This window comes from Anolis carolinensis, chromosome 3 (assembly GCF_035594765.1).
Source record: "Anolis carolinensis isolate JA03-04 chromosome 3, rAnoCar3.1.pri, whole genome shotgun sequence".
In the NCBI taxonomy this organism is placed as follows: domain Eukaryota; kingdom Metazoa; phylum Chordata; class Lepidosauria; order Squamata; family Dactyloidae; genus Anolis; species Anolis carolinensis.
In genome coordinates this window covers 53,850,726-53,867,366 of record NC_085843.1, presented here as the reverse complement: position 1 = coordinate 53,867,366, position 16,641 = coordinate 53,850,726, and the positions used below count along the sequence as shown (strand labels likewise).

At 39.4% G+C, this 16,641-nt stretch overlaps 1 protein-coding gene across 2 annotated transcripts in view; it reads left to right on the top strand.

Moving 5' to 3' along the window:
- gabrr3 (gamma-aminobutyric acid type A receptor subunit rho3) overlaps nt 1-11,068 on the top strand; it is a 30,499-nt gene extending 19,431 nt beyond the window's left edge. Inside the window, exons 5-9 of one of the 2 annotated variants that reach the window (XM_062974923.1) lie at nt 663-745; nt 3,057-3,197; nt 5,672-5,824; nt 7,694-7,734; nt 9,913-11,068. In XM_062974923.1, coding sequence (XP_062830993.1) covers nt 663-745; nt 3,057-3,197; nt 5,672-5,824; nt 7,694-7,734; nt 9,913-10,212 — 718 coding nt within the window. In that variant the 3' untranslated portion in view covers nt 10,213-11,068. Of the gene's footprint in view, nt 1-662; nt 746-3,056; nt 3,198-5,671; nt 5,825-7,693; nt 7,891-9,912 lie in introns of both variants that reach the window. The other variant, XM_062974922.1, reaches the window with a different exon arrangement.
- Nucleotides 11,069-16,641: the final 5,573 nt, after the last annotated feature.

Genomic DNA, 16,641 nt, shown 5'->3' with positions numbered 1-16,641 from the left:
TGGTCTACAATTCTTCAGCTGAGCAAAACTATAATGGATGATAAGTGCTACCCACCTCCAAAGCACAATAGATGAGACTTTCACAAACACACTTCCTCCAAGTTAATCTTCATGACAGCAGAGGACAGGGCATTCAACATAGGTCACAAGAAGACAGTGCAGTTTGACTGTGAGAGGAGGCTGGCTTTTAAAGTCACATCCCCACTGTGAGATTATGCATTTCACAGTTGTAAACCTATCTTTTGCTTTAAAAGGGTTTTGCAAGGGCAGAGTGTGTTGGACTCCCTGGTGAATTTTCACAAATCCTCACTTGAAAGGTTTAACTTCTGGATTAAATCATGTCAGAATAAAATACGGCTAAGGTTGGCACCACGTAGTTTTCCAAAGGGAGGGCATTCCATAAACAGAATGTTATAGCAGAGGAGTTTTTATTCCACGTCCATTTGTGATACATGGTTTGCATTAACAGGACATAGAATTGGGCCTCATCTGCAAATCTGTTTCGATACAGGTATATACAGGGAGAGGTCATCTATTGTGGTCCCAAAGCATTTTGGCCTTTGACCGTCATCACCAGTACTTGGGATTCAGACAGAAAACTGATTATTAAGAAAATTAATCAATGTCATCCTTTATTTTCTGCTCTGTTGCCTTTCTGACAGAATAACCGTCTCTGCCATGTGCTTCATGGACTTCAGTAGGTTCCCACTTGACACTCAGAACTGCTCTTTAGAGCTGGAAAGCTGTAAGTCTGCCTCTCCTATAGTATTATATAATTTCCACCTGTGTGTTTTTAGTGAGAATGATACAGTGTAATAACCTGACTTAAGTAAAGTGGGAATCATGTGAACCTCCCAATTTTGTTGGACAGCAATTCCCAGCAGTCCTAAGCAGAACAGCTAATGGCAATGAATGCTGGGAGTTGTAGATGCTCCTAAAGCAGTGGCTCTCAATCTGTGGGTCCCCAGTTGTTTTGGCCTTCAACTTCCAGAAATCCCAGCCAGTTTACCAGCTGTTAGGATTTCTGGGAGTTGAAGGCCAAAACATCTGGGGACCCACAGGTTGAGAACCACTGTCTTAAAGGATCTGAAACAGCACCTGTCTTTTTAAGAGCATTGATATATTCAAATGCTCTTAGGAATTGGACTCCTTAAAGTTATTTTTTTTCTAAAAGGAGGCAGAACAACAGACCTTGAAGAAAAAAATGTACTGAAAGGCTTTGTCATTTCATATATTTTGCTTATGTCATCCCACCTGTGCCTACAAAAACATTTGATGTCATTGAGTTTGTATGAAAAATTGGCATTTTCTGCCATTTGCAGGCTGGATACCTCTTATCTGGAATTCCAAAATCTGATATATTCCAAAATTGTCCACATGGGTGGCTGAGATAGTAACACCTTTGCTTCCTGATGGTTAATTCTTACTAAAATTTACTTCATTCAGAAACTTAATAAAAACATTTTATAAAATACCTTCAGGCTATGTTTGTTAGATGTATGTGAAATTTCTTGTTTAGACTTGGGTCCCATCTCCAATATATCTAATCATGTATGTGAATTCAAATACAGATCTCCTAAAATATGCCAAAACCCCAAATCCAAAGGACTTTTGGTCCCAAGCATTTCAAATTAATAATCAATCTATATTGATGGGAATAACCCTGTGAGTTTGTAACGGTAACAAAGAAGGAGTTAACTGATTAAGGTAGGTCAAATCTGCTGGACAAATCTACTACTGCCACATTTATTATTGTGTAAAGCAGATATCTGGAAGTGAGACCTACAACAATCTATCCTCCCTGGAACAACTGCTTCTGAATGTTTAGTGAATGGAAGATGGCTCATCTTTTTAGTATCCCTCCCTAGTGGGAGTAGGTGGGCAGGTATGCCTGTAGTCTTGGTAGCTGTAGCTGAAAGAGTGACACAAACTAAAGAGTCTGAAACCCAGCTGAAGAATTGGAACAGTGGTTCCAAAACTTAGCTTTCTCAGGTGTTTTGGACTTCAGTTCACAGAATACAGAACTCCTGGCCATTGAACAAGCTGTCTGAGGCTTCTGGGAGCTGAAGTCAAAAATAACTGGAGAACCAAAGTTTGGAAATGGATGCTGATCATCCTGTATGAGAAATGCTGGGAGCTATAGTTAAAAATCTGCAGGACCACATGATTCTACGCATATATAGGAATATAATATCACCCCATGTTAAATCACAACCAAGGTCTTGCACTATTAATCCACCAAGTTCTCATGGCAAATCCAGTTCTGTTAAAGTAAAATATTCCTCAGGAGGATCCTCTCATCAGGACATTTCACCTTGAACATACTCAACTTCATTCTGAAAATGAGGCAGGATTGGCCATGGTTAGTACCAGGAAAAATCACTGCCAGATAATACTAAGGACCTCTGAATAAAGTAGAAAATCTGCCTCAAACTCTGGGAGAGCTACTCCCATTCAGAGTAAACAATATGAGCTACAGAATCAACAATATGATCTATCTTCCTGTATGAAGGAGCCACTGATTTGATGATAATTGGCCTAGCTTCAGCCAAAGAGTTAACTGTATCCAAATTCACAATCAGATGTTTTCAAACAGTATTTAACCAATGTGTATGCTAGAGATGTGTGCATCTACAAAGTCTTTTTTCAGAAACGTTCACACTTTCCTACCAGAACACCTGATTGATGTCTACATCCATAAAAGTTTTTAATCAATAGTTTTCTTCTCTGGTGTTTTAAATTGTGTATATTGCTTGAATGCTTTATCTCTCTTTTGACAAAGTGTGTTTCAATAGTTATTTCAGTGCATTTAAAAGGTGTTTTACATGTTCAAGAGTATGTATTTCTTTCAGTCATGTCCACAGCTGTCCATCAACATGTGGCTATTAGCTTGCAAACTGCATCCACCTTGTGGGCAAATCAGAAAATGCAGGATGACTGATGTGTTAAAAAGGATGGGGAATCAAGGTTCCTTGCATGACAGGAGTGTATACATTTGCCAGAAATAAGATGGATAATCTGTTAACATTCATTTAAAAAAACACATTGTTCCATAGATGCCTACAATGAAGATGATTTGATGCTATACTGGAAGCACGGCAATGAATCACTTGCCACAGATGAACATATCTCCCTTTCCCAGTTCTTCATTGAAGAGTTCAGCGCATCAAGTGGATTAGCATTCTATAGCAGCACAGGTATGGCACCCAACTGGCAAGTGATTGAAAACATTATTTATTTAATTTATGTCCCATCTTTTTGTCAGACAAAAACAGTTCTCAGAATGGCTAACAATACACAATTCCAGATAAAACAGCATTTCCATTTAAATATAGAAATAACACATTTTAAAAGACAATTAAAAGTAACAAAAGCAGATCTTTCTGATATATTTTTTAAAAAACTCTTCAGCAATGAACCAATGTAAATGCCAAGAAATAGTAAGAAAGCTCTTGGCTGGCAGAAGGAGAACAAAGAGGGACCCAGCCTAGACTCTCCTGGTGAGGAGTTCTAGAGCTTCAGAACCTGTAAGACAACATCTGCACCAAACATGCCTTTGATGTGTTGTTGAAGGCTTTCATGGCTGCAATCACTGGGTTGCTGTGAGTTTTCTGGGCTGTATGGTCATGTTCCAATTTCAACAGAAAGGAGGAAACCATGAAAATTAACAAAATCTGGCTACCAGTATTAAAAATCTCTAAAATCAGGACAGTAAATAAAGAGGAACACTAAAAAACAGGGGAATTCCAGACAGGAAACAATCAGGCCAGCTAACACCTTTCAACAAAGGATTCCCCTAGGCAGGAAGCGGCCAGGCTTTGAAGCTGCAAGGCCATTCAGTGCTAATCAAGGTGGCCAGTTGCAACGTTCACACTTGCCTTAAATAGACAAGAGTTCTTTATCCCAGCCTAATCATTCCACACTTCTGTAGTTTTCAACAGACCTCACAATCTCTGAGGATGCCTGCCATAGATGTGGGCGAAATGTCAGGAGAAAATGCTTCTGGAACATGGCCATATAGCCCAGAAAACTCAAAACAATCCATGCCTTTGATGGTTGCATGGGTGGGAGAAAAAACTTTCCTGCTGATCTTCCAAATCTGGGTAGGTTTACATGAGGGAGGGCAGTCTTTCAAACAACATCTTACTCTAAAAATAGTAAGAGCTGAATTTTCACTACAATATAATGTAATGTGATGGAAGCCAACTTCCACTTTAGCCGCTATATTTTTCTTCCTTTGATTTAAGTACTGTAAAACTATTCCACTGTTTCACTAGATGGTACTGTCTCATCTGTATAATGCCACTGGTCCTAATCAAACAGTCTGTTTAACATCACCATATTAATGTTAATGAGAAGACAAAAGCAAATATAACCTTAGAGAGCATCAGAAGCCTTTTCACCAGGATAAGAATGTATACTTCACAGTGAAGTTCATAGTGGGTTTAATCGGAATTCAGTGTGGTTGTATTTAGCTTGTGCGTTGGTGTATTTCTGGTATTTCCCATAATTTGGCAGTACTCTTGCTTTTCAATGATGGAAAATATTGTTGTGATGCTGAATATTTTAGGTGGCAAAACTTTATTAGAGGTTTATACCCTCATTCTGGTGGCTGGTTCCTATTACTGTATATCAAATTCACACTAATAGCATTTATTCATACACAGGGACAGCTGTACCATTGAACAAAGGGAAGATTCTGCTTCAGACATCAAATTTAGGGTGACATGAAAAGGCAGCAATGTGTTAGGCATTTAGCTATTTCCCCCCAAGAAATGGAAAGTAATGTGTAAAGAATTGTCTGCCTTTAGGTACTATGTGTTTTTTTACTCAGTTGAAGAGCAGCTATCTCAGGCAGCAAAATGTGTTGCTCCATTTTAAGCAACAAAATGTGTTGGATCTTTGTTACTACCAGTTGTCATTGAGACCATTCAGGGATACTGCTAGACTTTAAAAGGCCATACGTGAACAACAGATAGAGGTTGCAGTGGATGTAACATTTTGCATGTACAGTACAGTGCAAGATGGCTATGAAGAGAGAATCTCCAATGATTAATAAAGCTCATTGGGTGACTTTGGGAAGTCACTTTTTCTCCTCCTAACCTGCCTCACTTGAGAATGATTACCATATGTGCCGCCTTATTGAAGGAAAGATGGGATATTTATGTCATTAGTAAGTAAATAAATATATCACCAGATTTAAAAAGTATTTTAAACATGGTGTAGTAAAAATGATAAAAGATAGCAAGTCTAAGTGAAGTTGCCAAAGGGTTTTTTTTTTTTTGGAGAGAAATGTAGATGGAATTAAACTAATACATGTATGTAAAATCAAATGTTGAGAACTATCAGTTGATTCCTTTTGTAGTATTAAACAGAGCTTGGAAAAATTGCTACAACTCCCATAATTCTCTAGCCACTATGGTTTGGTCCTCTGAGAACTATAGTACAAAAAGTAGCTTTCTCTATCTCTGACCATGTTAGCAAGGTGATTCCAGGAGCTGAAGACCAAAAAAAGTAAACTTTCCAAGCTCTAGAATTAAAGGCCAATATCAAATATGGATACTGAAGTAAGTAAAGGATGTGGGGACTATTTAACTATTAGTGAGACACAGTTATATGGAAAGTGGAACATAATGTGGGTGTACATTAATAAACAATCTCTTCATCTTAGGTTGGTACAATCGCCTGTTTATAAACTTTGGTTTGAGGAGGCATATTTTCTTTTTTGTGCTACAATCTTATTTTCCGTCAATGCTGATGGTGATGCTATCATGGGTTTCATTTTGGATTGATCGAAGAGCTGTTCCTGCAAGGGTATCACTAGGTAAGCTTTCTTCTGAAAATATTTTGCAAAGCTTTGTGCTTAGATAGCTAGACAAGATCCATCTGTAGATAACTATGTAAGCATTACTGTAAGTTGTCCTCACATTTCTCTCATTAGTGGTAAAAGAAATGTAAATTCCTCTTTGCTTTTCATACGTTACCACAAGGGTTGTGAGCTGCAGCAGTACAAGAGGGAGAAGATGAACTGTCTGTAGGCTTAATTAACTCAGCATTTCCCATGAAGTCATCAGTCACAGAAATAATTTATTGTAAAGTCAGTTTTGCCCTGTCTGAAAGAAGTGATGATCTGGCCAAAAAACCTGGTGTTTCTTATCTTAGTCATAAGTGACACCTGACCATTCTTCACATTGAAAAGCAGACTGTTAGTATTGGTAGAGGTAAATATACATTTACCAAATAAACATTAAGTATGTGTGAGCTGAATGACACATTGTATGCAACAATGCTGAACAAAGTTACTTTTTAAAAATTGTGGTGTGGTTAAAAGTAAATTTTCCCATCTCGCTTGGATTGTGTCCACATTGTCTGGAATCAGCAATAGGAAACTTTATTACTGGAAGCTAGGAATTTTAGATTTGTATGCCACATGGATCCCCTTGGTAAATTAACTGGCAGCTGAAGCCTACGTCGGGAACAGAGTTTTTAGGTTCAGCAGATCTGGCACTGGTGTGAATCCCATTATCACAGTGTCATAGCAATAGAAGCCCCCACCAAACCCCCATTTACCCTAAGCACTTCTAAGGAGTACCTCTGAACATTGAGGTCCCTTGTAGGCATCATGGCTAACAGTAACAGAACTGTGGAAGTTATTTTGGGGAATTGCAACTGTCAGAATCCCACCAGTCACCCATTCAATTCCTCAAGAATCAATATGGCTAATGCTCTGTCCTAAGAACAAGTGTTATGACATAGTTTCTTTATAAACTTTATTACGGTCCATGGACCACAGCTGTTAAGTGGATAACATACAAGAGTTTTCAGAACATTTAAAACTGGAGGAAATGTGCTAAACAGACACATACTACACAAAGTCAGGTAATGCCCTGATCGGAGATTAGGACTTTTCTCAGCCTTGCTGCCACTGCTACTATGTCTCATGACATAGTTATTCCTAGAATCTGGCCAGGTTTAATCGCTAAGGATTAAAAAGTAAAAGGAGTGCTCAAAATTCCATTTCAACAATATGAGGGCCACATAATTCTTGTATTAAAGAACAAGTCAGAAAATAATATTAATCATCTCAGAGGTCTTAAAGAAATGTTGAATTTTATAGGAGATAACAAGCAAGATCTCTATCAAGTGGTAGGGAAATTTTATCTAAAAGGTTCTCCAAAGTTTTATCCAAAAGGACTTAAAAGAAATTTAGTAAATGTAAGCTAGTATGGTTTCTGCACAATTAGTCACCTACAGGTTTAGTTGACCCTTAATGGTGATGCCCTGGTAAAAATGAATATAGGAAGCCCTTTGGAAAGGATAGTTTGGAAAAGATAGTTTTGGACTATAGGCACCATAATCTCCCAGACAGCTAGTCGTTTTGACAGGGGAATTCTGGCATTTGTAGCCTAAAAAAATAACCTCTTGGTGACTTTTAAAAGAGAAAGATGAGCTAATTCTCTGTACACCTCCAAAGTTTTCAATTGAAAGCGACTGACCTTGCATTGCTACTGATCCTTGGACACTGGTTGAAATCTGGCAATAATATCACAAATCAAGGTGGCCCAAGTCAGTTTTTTCTGATCCTATTTCCTATTTATTTCTGACAGTGGAAAGGAGATATTAGCCATTTGCACACCTGGTATTATTATACATGTTTTAGCTCTTTTCCTTTCCTTTCCTTTCCTTTTGGCAGGTATAACCACTGTGCTGACAATGTCAACCATAATCACAGGAGTAAGTGCCTCAATGCCTCAGGTGTCTTACATAAAAGCTGTGGATGTATACTTGTGGATCAGTTTCCTCTTTGTCTTCCTGTCTGTCATTGAATATGCAGCTGTCAATTATCTTACCACTGTGGAAGAAAGGAAACAGCTAAAAAGGAGAGGGAAGGTATGCATTGGTGTGTTTCTTCATTTTTCCTGACAATTTAAACTAGTTTTTAGAATACCAAACAGACAAAAACACACTAGTAATAATGACATTGCAATACATAATAAACACAAGCCGTTGCTAATGGAGTTCATTTCAAAGCACAGGTTCGATATGCCTTATCTGAAATGCTTGTGCTCTGATACAACTTCTGAGGCGATAGGGACTCCGCGAGGATGGGATGATGGTGACGGGATAGGGAAAAGGCAGAACTACTTAATGCCTCCTTTGCCTCAGCCATCCTCAACCTCAGCAACATGGAGTGGACGAAGAATTAGGGGAAATCCAATCCCAAATAGGGAAACAAGTTGTCCAGGAATACCTGACCGTTCTAAACAAATTCAAGTCGCCAGGGCCAGATCAACTACATCCGAGAGTATTGAAGGAATTAGTGGAAGTTATTTCAGAACCAATGGCAATCATCTTTGAGAGTTCTTGGAGAACAGAAGTCCCAGAAGATTGGAGGAGGGCAAATGTGGTCCCTATCTTCAAGAAGGGAAAAAAGGACGACCCAAATAATTACCGTCCGGTCAGTCTCATGTCAATACCAGGCAAAATTCTAGAAAAGATTGTTAAGGAAGTGGTCTGTAAACACTTAGAAATATATGCGGTCATCGCTAATAGCCAACACGGATTTATCAAAAACAAATTATGCCAGACTAATCTGATCTCTTCTTTCGATAGAGTTATGAGCTGGGTAGATGCAGGGAATGCTGTGGATGTAGCGTACCTGGATTTCAGTAAGGCCTTCAACAAGGTCCCCCATGCCATTCTGGCAAACAAGCTAGTCAAATGTGGGCTAGACAAAACTATGGTTAGGTGGATCTGTAATTGGTTAAGCAAACGAATCCAAAGAATGCTCACCAATGCTTCCTCTTCATCCTTGAAAGAAGTGATGAGTGGAGTGCCGTAGGGATCCGTCCTGGGCCCGGTTCTGTTCAACATCTTTATAGCAGTTTTCTGCTGCTCTGGAGACTAGGATGCGGAACAATGGCTTCAAACTACAGGAAAGGAAATTCCACCTGAACATCAGGAAGAACTTCCTCACTGAGAGCTGTTCGGCACTGGAACTCTCTGCCCTGAAGTGTGGTGGAGGCTCCTTCTTTGGAGGCTTTTAAGCAGAGGCTGGGTGGCCATTTGTCAGGGGTGCTTTGAATGTGATTTTCCTGCTTCTTGGCAGGGGGTTGGACTGGATGGCCCATGCGGTCTCTTCCAACTCTATGATTCTATGATTCTGTACTTCAGATTTTTATTTTGGAATACCTTTACCTTCATATACATAACGAGGTATCTTGTGTCCAGTCTGTATATTTGCCATTTTATTACGCTTTATGGTTGTTTGTATCTCTCTCTAGTCTTGTGTCTCATATGTTTGCTACTTGTGTTGTACATGAGATGTGAAGCTGAAGAAAGAAAGACTGAGGATCTGAGAAATGGTGGGTAAAAATGTTATTTGCCACCAGCTGTCAGTGTCTCCCTTTGTTACTTAACAATATGCCTGTAATTTGGATGAAAGATTAGATTAAGATTAGAATTTCCAGTGGAGAAAATGGAGAAAGCTTGTTGAATCAAAAAAATACAAACAATCTTGTTACAACTTCTTATGGCAGAACTTTTAATTGAGATAGATGCATGAAATGTACGTCCAATGAAGTTGTTTGAATCTAGGGAAGTAGGGCTTGCCCTATCATGAAGCCCAAATATTTTTTAGCGTTTAATATCAGAATGTAAATAAATTTAAAAGTGATTCTTCTGTTATCCTTTCTGCTGATAAGCCTTCAGACTATTCTAAACTGGGAGGCAACTTCTCCTTCTCCTGCTCCTCCTCCGTCTCCTCCTCCTCCAGTTATGAACTAAGATATAATAGAATGCCTTTGGTTCTCCAATTATATGTGTGTTCCAGACTTTTCCATCATCTTATCTGAATAATAATAATAATAATAATAATAATAATAATAATAATATAATCTATTTTTCTCCTAGGCTGGAATGTATAACATTGATGCAGTGCAAGCCATGGCCTTTGATGGTTGCTACCATGACACGGACACTGACATCGATCTGACCACCTTTTCAGTTAATTCCACAGAGAACTCAACACGAGATCGAGCACCCAGTATTGCTAATCTAGATACAACTCGCATAAAAAGGAAAAGATCTTTGAGGGGGAACGTGGGCAGAATCATTTTGCAGAATAACCATGTCATTGACACATATTCAAGGGTTATATTTCCTGCTGTATATATAGTATTCAACTTTTTTTACTGGGGTTTGTATATATGAAGAGAACTATAAGGTCTTTTTCATCTAAGTACATCAGAAGCATAAACTCTGCTAACATATATATTCAAGCCACAATCCACATAAAGTCTGTGCAAGCCATAATCAATATACAATAATAATATCAATACGTACATTTCAGAGTATGAAGAAGAGATTCTGGTAATGAAAAAAATAGATATTTTCCTCTTCTGGTTGAAATTTTGTTTTAATTAAGGCTCAGAAGTATCTGGGCCCTTAACGTGTTTGCTGTACTTTTATTTCTCAAGGAGGGGTGATTTTAACTGGCTTGTATAGTATTATCAGGACACTTCTGTGTCACATGCAGGACTGGCAGTTTCCATGTGGGATTTTCCATGATGCTGCTGAGTTTACAGAACAATTGTAAAACTGCTAAAATGGACGCTAATTACTTTCAAGCTCATCTTCCCTACTTTGCTTTTTTCCTCTGTCTGTATTCGGGATCCAGACAAGTACACAATCATATTCTATATTGTATTTCATCACACCTAGGCCCAGAAACAAAGGCTCTTCCCTCCATACCGGCTGCCACTGCCCTAGCCCAAAGGTAGAGAAGAGGCAGACACTGGTCCATCCTGTCTAGGTCCAGAAATAGATGAAGGGTCCTCCAGCCCAACTGCTGTTGCCCTGGCTTCGTAAGGAGAAAAGAAGCCGCAGTATCTGCTAGACATAATTCTCTCTCCCACTTCCATCCCATTTTCCTTTTGTATTATGTCTTAATTAGATTGTACACGAGGGCAGGGAACTGTTTTTTGTTGTTCGTTTACTTGTCAAACACCATGTACAGTAATGGTGCTAAATAAATAATGATAATTCCCATAATATTTCGATACGAAAAGCCTTGCTCTGTGGATTATTGCCAAGGAGGAAATTCCACTTGTTATGTCTATTTAAAGACTTACTGTAGTTAGGAAGGAAGCTGACTAGGATCAAACTCACACCTGAAGCTCAAAATCTTAACAACTGAGTTCCATTGTATCTTTAAAGATGCTTTAATATATCAGGTGATCCAGAAAGAGCATCATAGTACTGTAGGAAAGGTGCTTATCTTGTGTCCCGTGTTATATTCTTGATCTACATTGCCTCCATAGAGTTACTACTGGGCCTGCAAGGACCGAATATAAGTAAAGGTAAAGGTTTCCCCCTGACATTGAGTCTAGTTGTGTTCAGCTCTGTGGAGTGGTGCTCAACTCTGTTTCTAAACCGAAGAGCCGGCGTTGTCTGTAGACGCCTCCAAGGTCATGTGGCCAGCATGACTGCATGGAGCACTGTTACCTTCATGCTGAAGTGGTATCTATTGATTTACTCACACTTGCATGTCTTTGAATTCCTAGGTTGGCAGAAGCTGGAGCTAACAGCAGGAGCTCATCCTGTTCCCTATGTAGATTCTTGATCTACATTGTCTCCATAGAGTTACTACTGGGCTTGCAAAGGCTGAGTCTGGAGCACCTTAAATCAAGAAACTAGCAACAGGGAATTGTTGGTGGTCCTTCAAGTCATAGGGAGGAGGGAGCAAGCTTATTTTCTGCTGCCCTGCAGACTAGGACACGGAACAATGGCTTCAAACTACAGGAAAGGAGATTCCACCTGAACATCAGGAAGAACTTCCTCACTGTGAGGGCTGTTCGACAGTGGAACTCTCTCCCCCGGGCTGTGGTGGAGGCTCCTTCTTTGGAGGCTTTTAAACAGAGGCTGGATGGCCATCTGTCGGGGGTGCTATGAATGCGATTTCCTCCTTCTTGGCAGGGGGTTGGACTGGATGGCCCATGAGGTCTCTTCCAACTCTACTATTCTATGAATTCCAATTGAGATTTTATGATGAATATAAATATACTTTTAATTAATGCAATTTCAATTAGTACATTTCTTTAAAATACTGGTAGATATATCCTGGACCTTGATAACCTATTCATAAGGAGCAGCAGTGGCGCAATGGGTTAAATCCTTATGCCAGCTGAACTGCTGACTTGAAGGTCTGTGCTTTGAATGCGTGAGACGGAGTGAGGTCCCATCTGTCAGCCCCAGCTTCCCATGTGGGGACATGAGAGAAGCCTCCCACAGGATGGTAACATCTGGGAGTCGCCTGGGCAATCTCTTTGTAGACAGCAAATTCTCTCACACTAGAAGCAACTTGCAATACGTTCTCACTTTGCTTCTGACACGACAACAAAAACCCTATTCATATCTACTGAAAAATAATCTACAGCATTTTCAGTGGGATATATTATTCCTCAAGTTTGCTGAGAATTGTACTGATATCACATGTGTGTTTTTCCTCTAAGCAATGCTTATGTGAAGACTGGAAACAGACATAGAAGTTGTTTAATACTTTTTCATCTGGCAGTTTTCCCACTCAAAATCTCTCTCCCACCCAGTGATTTTTAGCCTGGGAGAGAAATCCTGCCCAACTCCCCTATTAGGATATAAGTGTGTTCCTCCTAGAAATAAGTTGCAACTTTTACCCAGGTTGTGGAGGAGGCTGCATTGATTCAGTGCTGTGGGACTAACAGCTGGAAAGAAAAAAGCACTTGCCCCTAATTCCAGATCATTTGAAATCTACTTGGTCAGAAGAGATTGTGACATACATGAACATTTGACTTTGTTTCTACACTGGGCTAATGCTTAAAGGCAAGTTAAATATCATTCGTAGGGTGTTAATCCTACTTGTTTGAAACAAACATAAGTTTTCAAAAACATTGTAGCTCTTTCATTTATTCTTGGTTATAGTCACTATATTACAAACAGTAGAGCACTCCCTCTCACTGCAGAGGCACTCATGTAGAGGAAATGGTTCATATTTTGCCATTTTAAATTTACATTTAATAGTTTTGCCATTTTATATGCAATATAATATGGAAATATTTGCTGATAAAAATATCAGAATAATATGGTTAGTAGCAAAGCTTTTAAGTTTTTAATGGTGGTAAACTTTTGAAAAACCTTTTATGGTCGTAAGAGGAATTATGCTATGAAAGCTTAGGCCCCTTCTACACTTCCATATAAATCAAATTATCAAAGCAGATAATCCACATTATTTGCTTTGAACTGGATTATATGAGTCTACATTGCCATATAATCCAGTTCAAAGCAGATAATCTGGATTTTATATGGCAGTGTAGTAGGGGCCTTAGAGGGCCCTTCCACATAGCCATATAACCCAGACTGAATAACCCACAATATCAGCTTTTGACTGGAATATCTGAGTCCACACTACCATATATCCCAGTTCAAAGCAGATAATGTGGGGTTTTATATACCGGTAGCTGTGTGGAAGGGGCCAGGAATGACCATTAACCTAAACTGCAACAAGTTCACTAAAGGTTTTTGCACCTGCCCAACTTACTCAAGGGTGCATATAGATTTATAGTATGCCGATAATATCTAGGCTTGGTCTCTTTTAATTGAAGAGACTAGAAACTTGTAACCTGCTGTAATGTTTTTGATTTTATTTCCAGGCTGAGCCTAGGAGACAGTTTAAACTAGCAGCAAAATTGGCTTCCCCCATTACCAACTTTAGAGATTTTCTTCAATTGTTTTTCAGAACTCAAAGCTCTCCTTTTCTCTGTCCCACTGAGCCATTACAGTCTGTATTGTTTCTCACAGAGGCTCAAAAGATCAGCTGTGGTCCTACATCAGATATCATAATGTAAATTTAGAGTCATGCATCACTTTCTCTTCTGCCATCTTGTTACAGATCTCTGGTATTGCACAAGCACAGAAATGAATGCACAGTGCACTGCAATGTGAAACACACAAGCACAGCATGCAACAATGTGAAATGGCATAAACATAGGTAACTGCTTCTGTAAACTTCAACTGAAAAACAAACATTCCTTGGACAAAAAGGGGGCGAATGTATGCATAAGATGCCCAGGGGATGCCAGCTTGCTTTTTCGCTATAGCATATGTGTTTGCCAAAACTGCTTTTATCTCTCAGGATTGTTTCCAACTACATTCCACATTTCCCTAACAAAAGATGCTTTGGGCAAAACAGCTCCATTCCAATAGTCTCAGGCTACAGCTTAAACATATTTTCCCTAAGAAAACATGAAACTTACTGTGCTGTCACAGATTTCACTATGTAACATAATGTTTGTTCCTGGGTTATAAGTATCATTATATCATAACATAGAAAAGCTTTATTAAACTGCAAAAACTTTGTTTTTGTGGGACATCCTGCAGCACATTTTGCTATAGTTTTTCAATGAATACCTCAGAGTTTCAAACAATTCAACATTGTGGCAGCCACAAAAACGAAGTTTCTGGAGTATAACAACTACTTTCAAAATATCTCAGAATTAAACAGGAAATCTCAGGGACTTTCCACACAGCCATATAACCCAGAATACCAAGGCAGAAAATCTCACAATATCTGCTTTGAACTGCGTTATCCGAGTCCACACTGCCATATATCCCGGTTCAAAGAAGATAATGTGGCACTTTATTCAGCTGTGTGGAAGGGCCATACTTTCAAACCAGGAACAGAACATTTTTTTTCAAATTTTGTTACATAGTGTTATGTTTAAAAGGTGGTCCTAAGAACTGATGGAATAAAATGTTGTCCCGTATATAAAATGGCTAAGTCGAGAGTTTTGGAAATTTTTTTTTAAAAAACATCTTTAAACAGTGAATCAGTGGAAAATCTATGGAGCGCTCTTTAATATGGAAATATTTTCTGATTTTTTAAAAATATCAATGATATTTAATCCTGATTTGAGGTTTGTAGGTTTTAAATTAGTAAAGGTAAAGGTTTCCCCTGACGTTAAATCCAGTTGTATCCCACTCTGGGGGTTGGTGTTCATCTCCATTTCTAAGCCAAAGAGCCGGCGTTGTCTGTAGATACCTTCAAGGTCATGTGGCCAGCATGACTGCATGGAGTGCCGTTACCTTCCCGCCGGAGCGGTACCTATTGATCTACTCACATTTACATGTTTTCGAACTGCTAGGTTGGCAGAAGCTGGGGCTAACAGTGGGCGCTCACTCTGCTCCCTGGATTTGAACCTGTGATCTTTTGGTCCGTAAGTTCAGCACACTGTGCCACTGGGGGGGGGGCATAGGTTTTAAATTAGGCATAGACAAACGTGGGCCCTCCAGGTGTTTTGAACTTCAACTCCCGCAATTCCTAACAGCCTACCAGCTGATATACACTCATATATAAGGCGACCAAATATATACATTGAGGGCAGATTTGGGGGCCAAAACTATCGATTTTGAAGTGACCCATGGATAAGTCGAGGGCCATTTTGCAGAAAGGGGAAAGCATTAATGTCACCTTAGGGAGCCAACCACCTTAAAGACCACTGAGTCTCCTAGGCTAGATTGAACTATTGTCTTTTGCCACTCTACTCAGAGAAAGCGATGATTCCTTTTTTGATAAGAGTTACAGTATTTACATTGATACATGGCTACGCTGGCCCAGGCTTTTTGCGTTAACCTTTGGACAAAAATGTCTTGACATAAGTGATTACTGCGTTGTCGAAGGCTTTCATGGCCGGAATCACTGGTTTGCTGTGCGTTTTCCGGGCTGTATGGCCATGTTTCAGAAGCATTCTCTCCTGATGTTTCACCCACATCTGTAATTCAACCAGAGAAGTCAGCCATAGCAGAGCACTCGAAGAACCAACCTGGACAGAGCATATCATTTGAGAACACAGAAATGCTGGACCACTCTAACAACCACCATGTTAGACTACACAGAGAAGCCACTGAAATCGACAAGCATGTGGACAATTTCAACAGGCCTTCGAGGATTAATCATTGTAGGTTTGATCTATCTGTCCACTCAACAATAGGATGCTTTGCCATTATTACCTTGTACTTTATTGACTATTTTAGCTGTGAAACTACCTCTCCCATGTTGAAGTATTCTGCACTTTGGCCCAGATCTGTGTTTTAGTCTCCCGTTTTTAACATTTTATGCTGTATGCTGACTTTTATGACTGTTTTACTGATGATGATGTTTTATTGTTGCGATATTTGTTTTATTGTTTTATTGCTGTTATTGTATTGTTGTGTCGGGCATGGCCCCATGTAAGCCGCTCCGAGTCCCTCTGGGGAGATGGGGCGGGGTATAAAAATAAAGTTATTATTATTATTATATTATTAACAGAAAGGAGGAAACCATGGAAATGAACAAAAACTGGCTGCCAGTATTGTAAAAACTTTTAAATCAGGGCTGTCAATAAAGAAGAACACTCAGAAAACAGGGAAATTCAAGACAGGAAACAATCAGAGCCAGCTAACACCTCCCAACAAAGGATTCCCCTGGCAGGAGACAGCCAGGCTTTGACGCTGCAAGGCCATTCAATGCTAATCAAGGTGGCCAATTACAACATTCACACTTCCTTCAAACAGACAAAGAGTTCTTTCTCCCGCCTTGGACATATTTCCACAGATATATAAACCCCACTT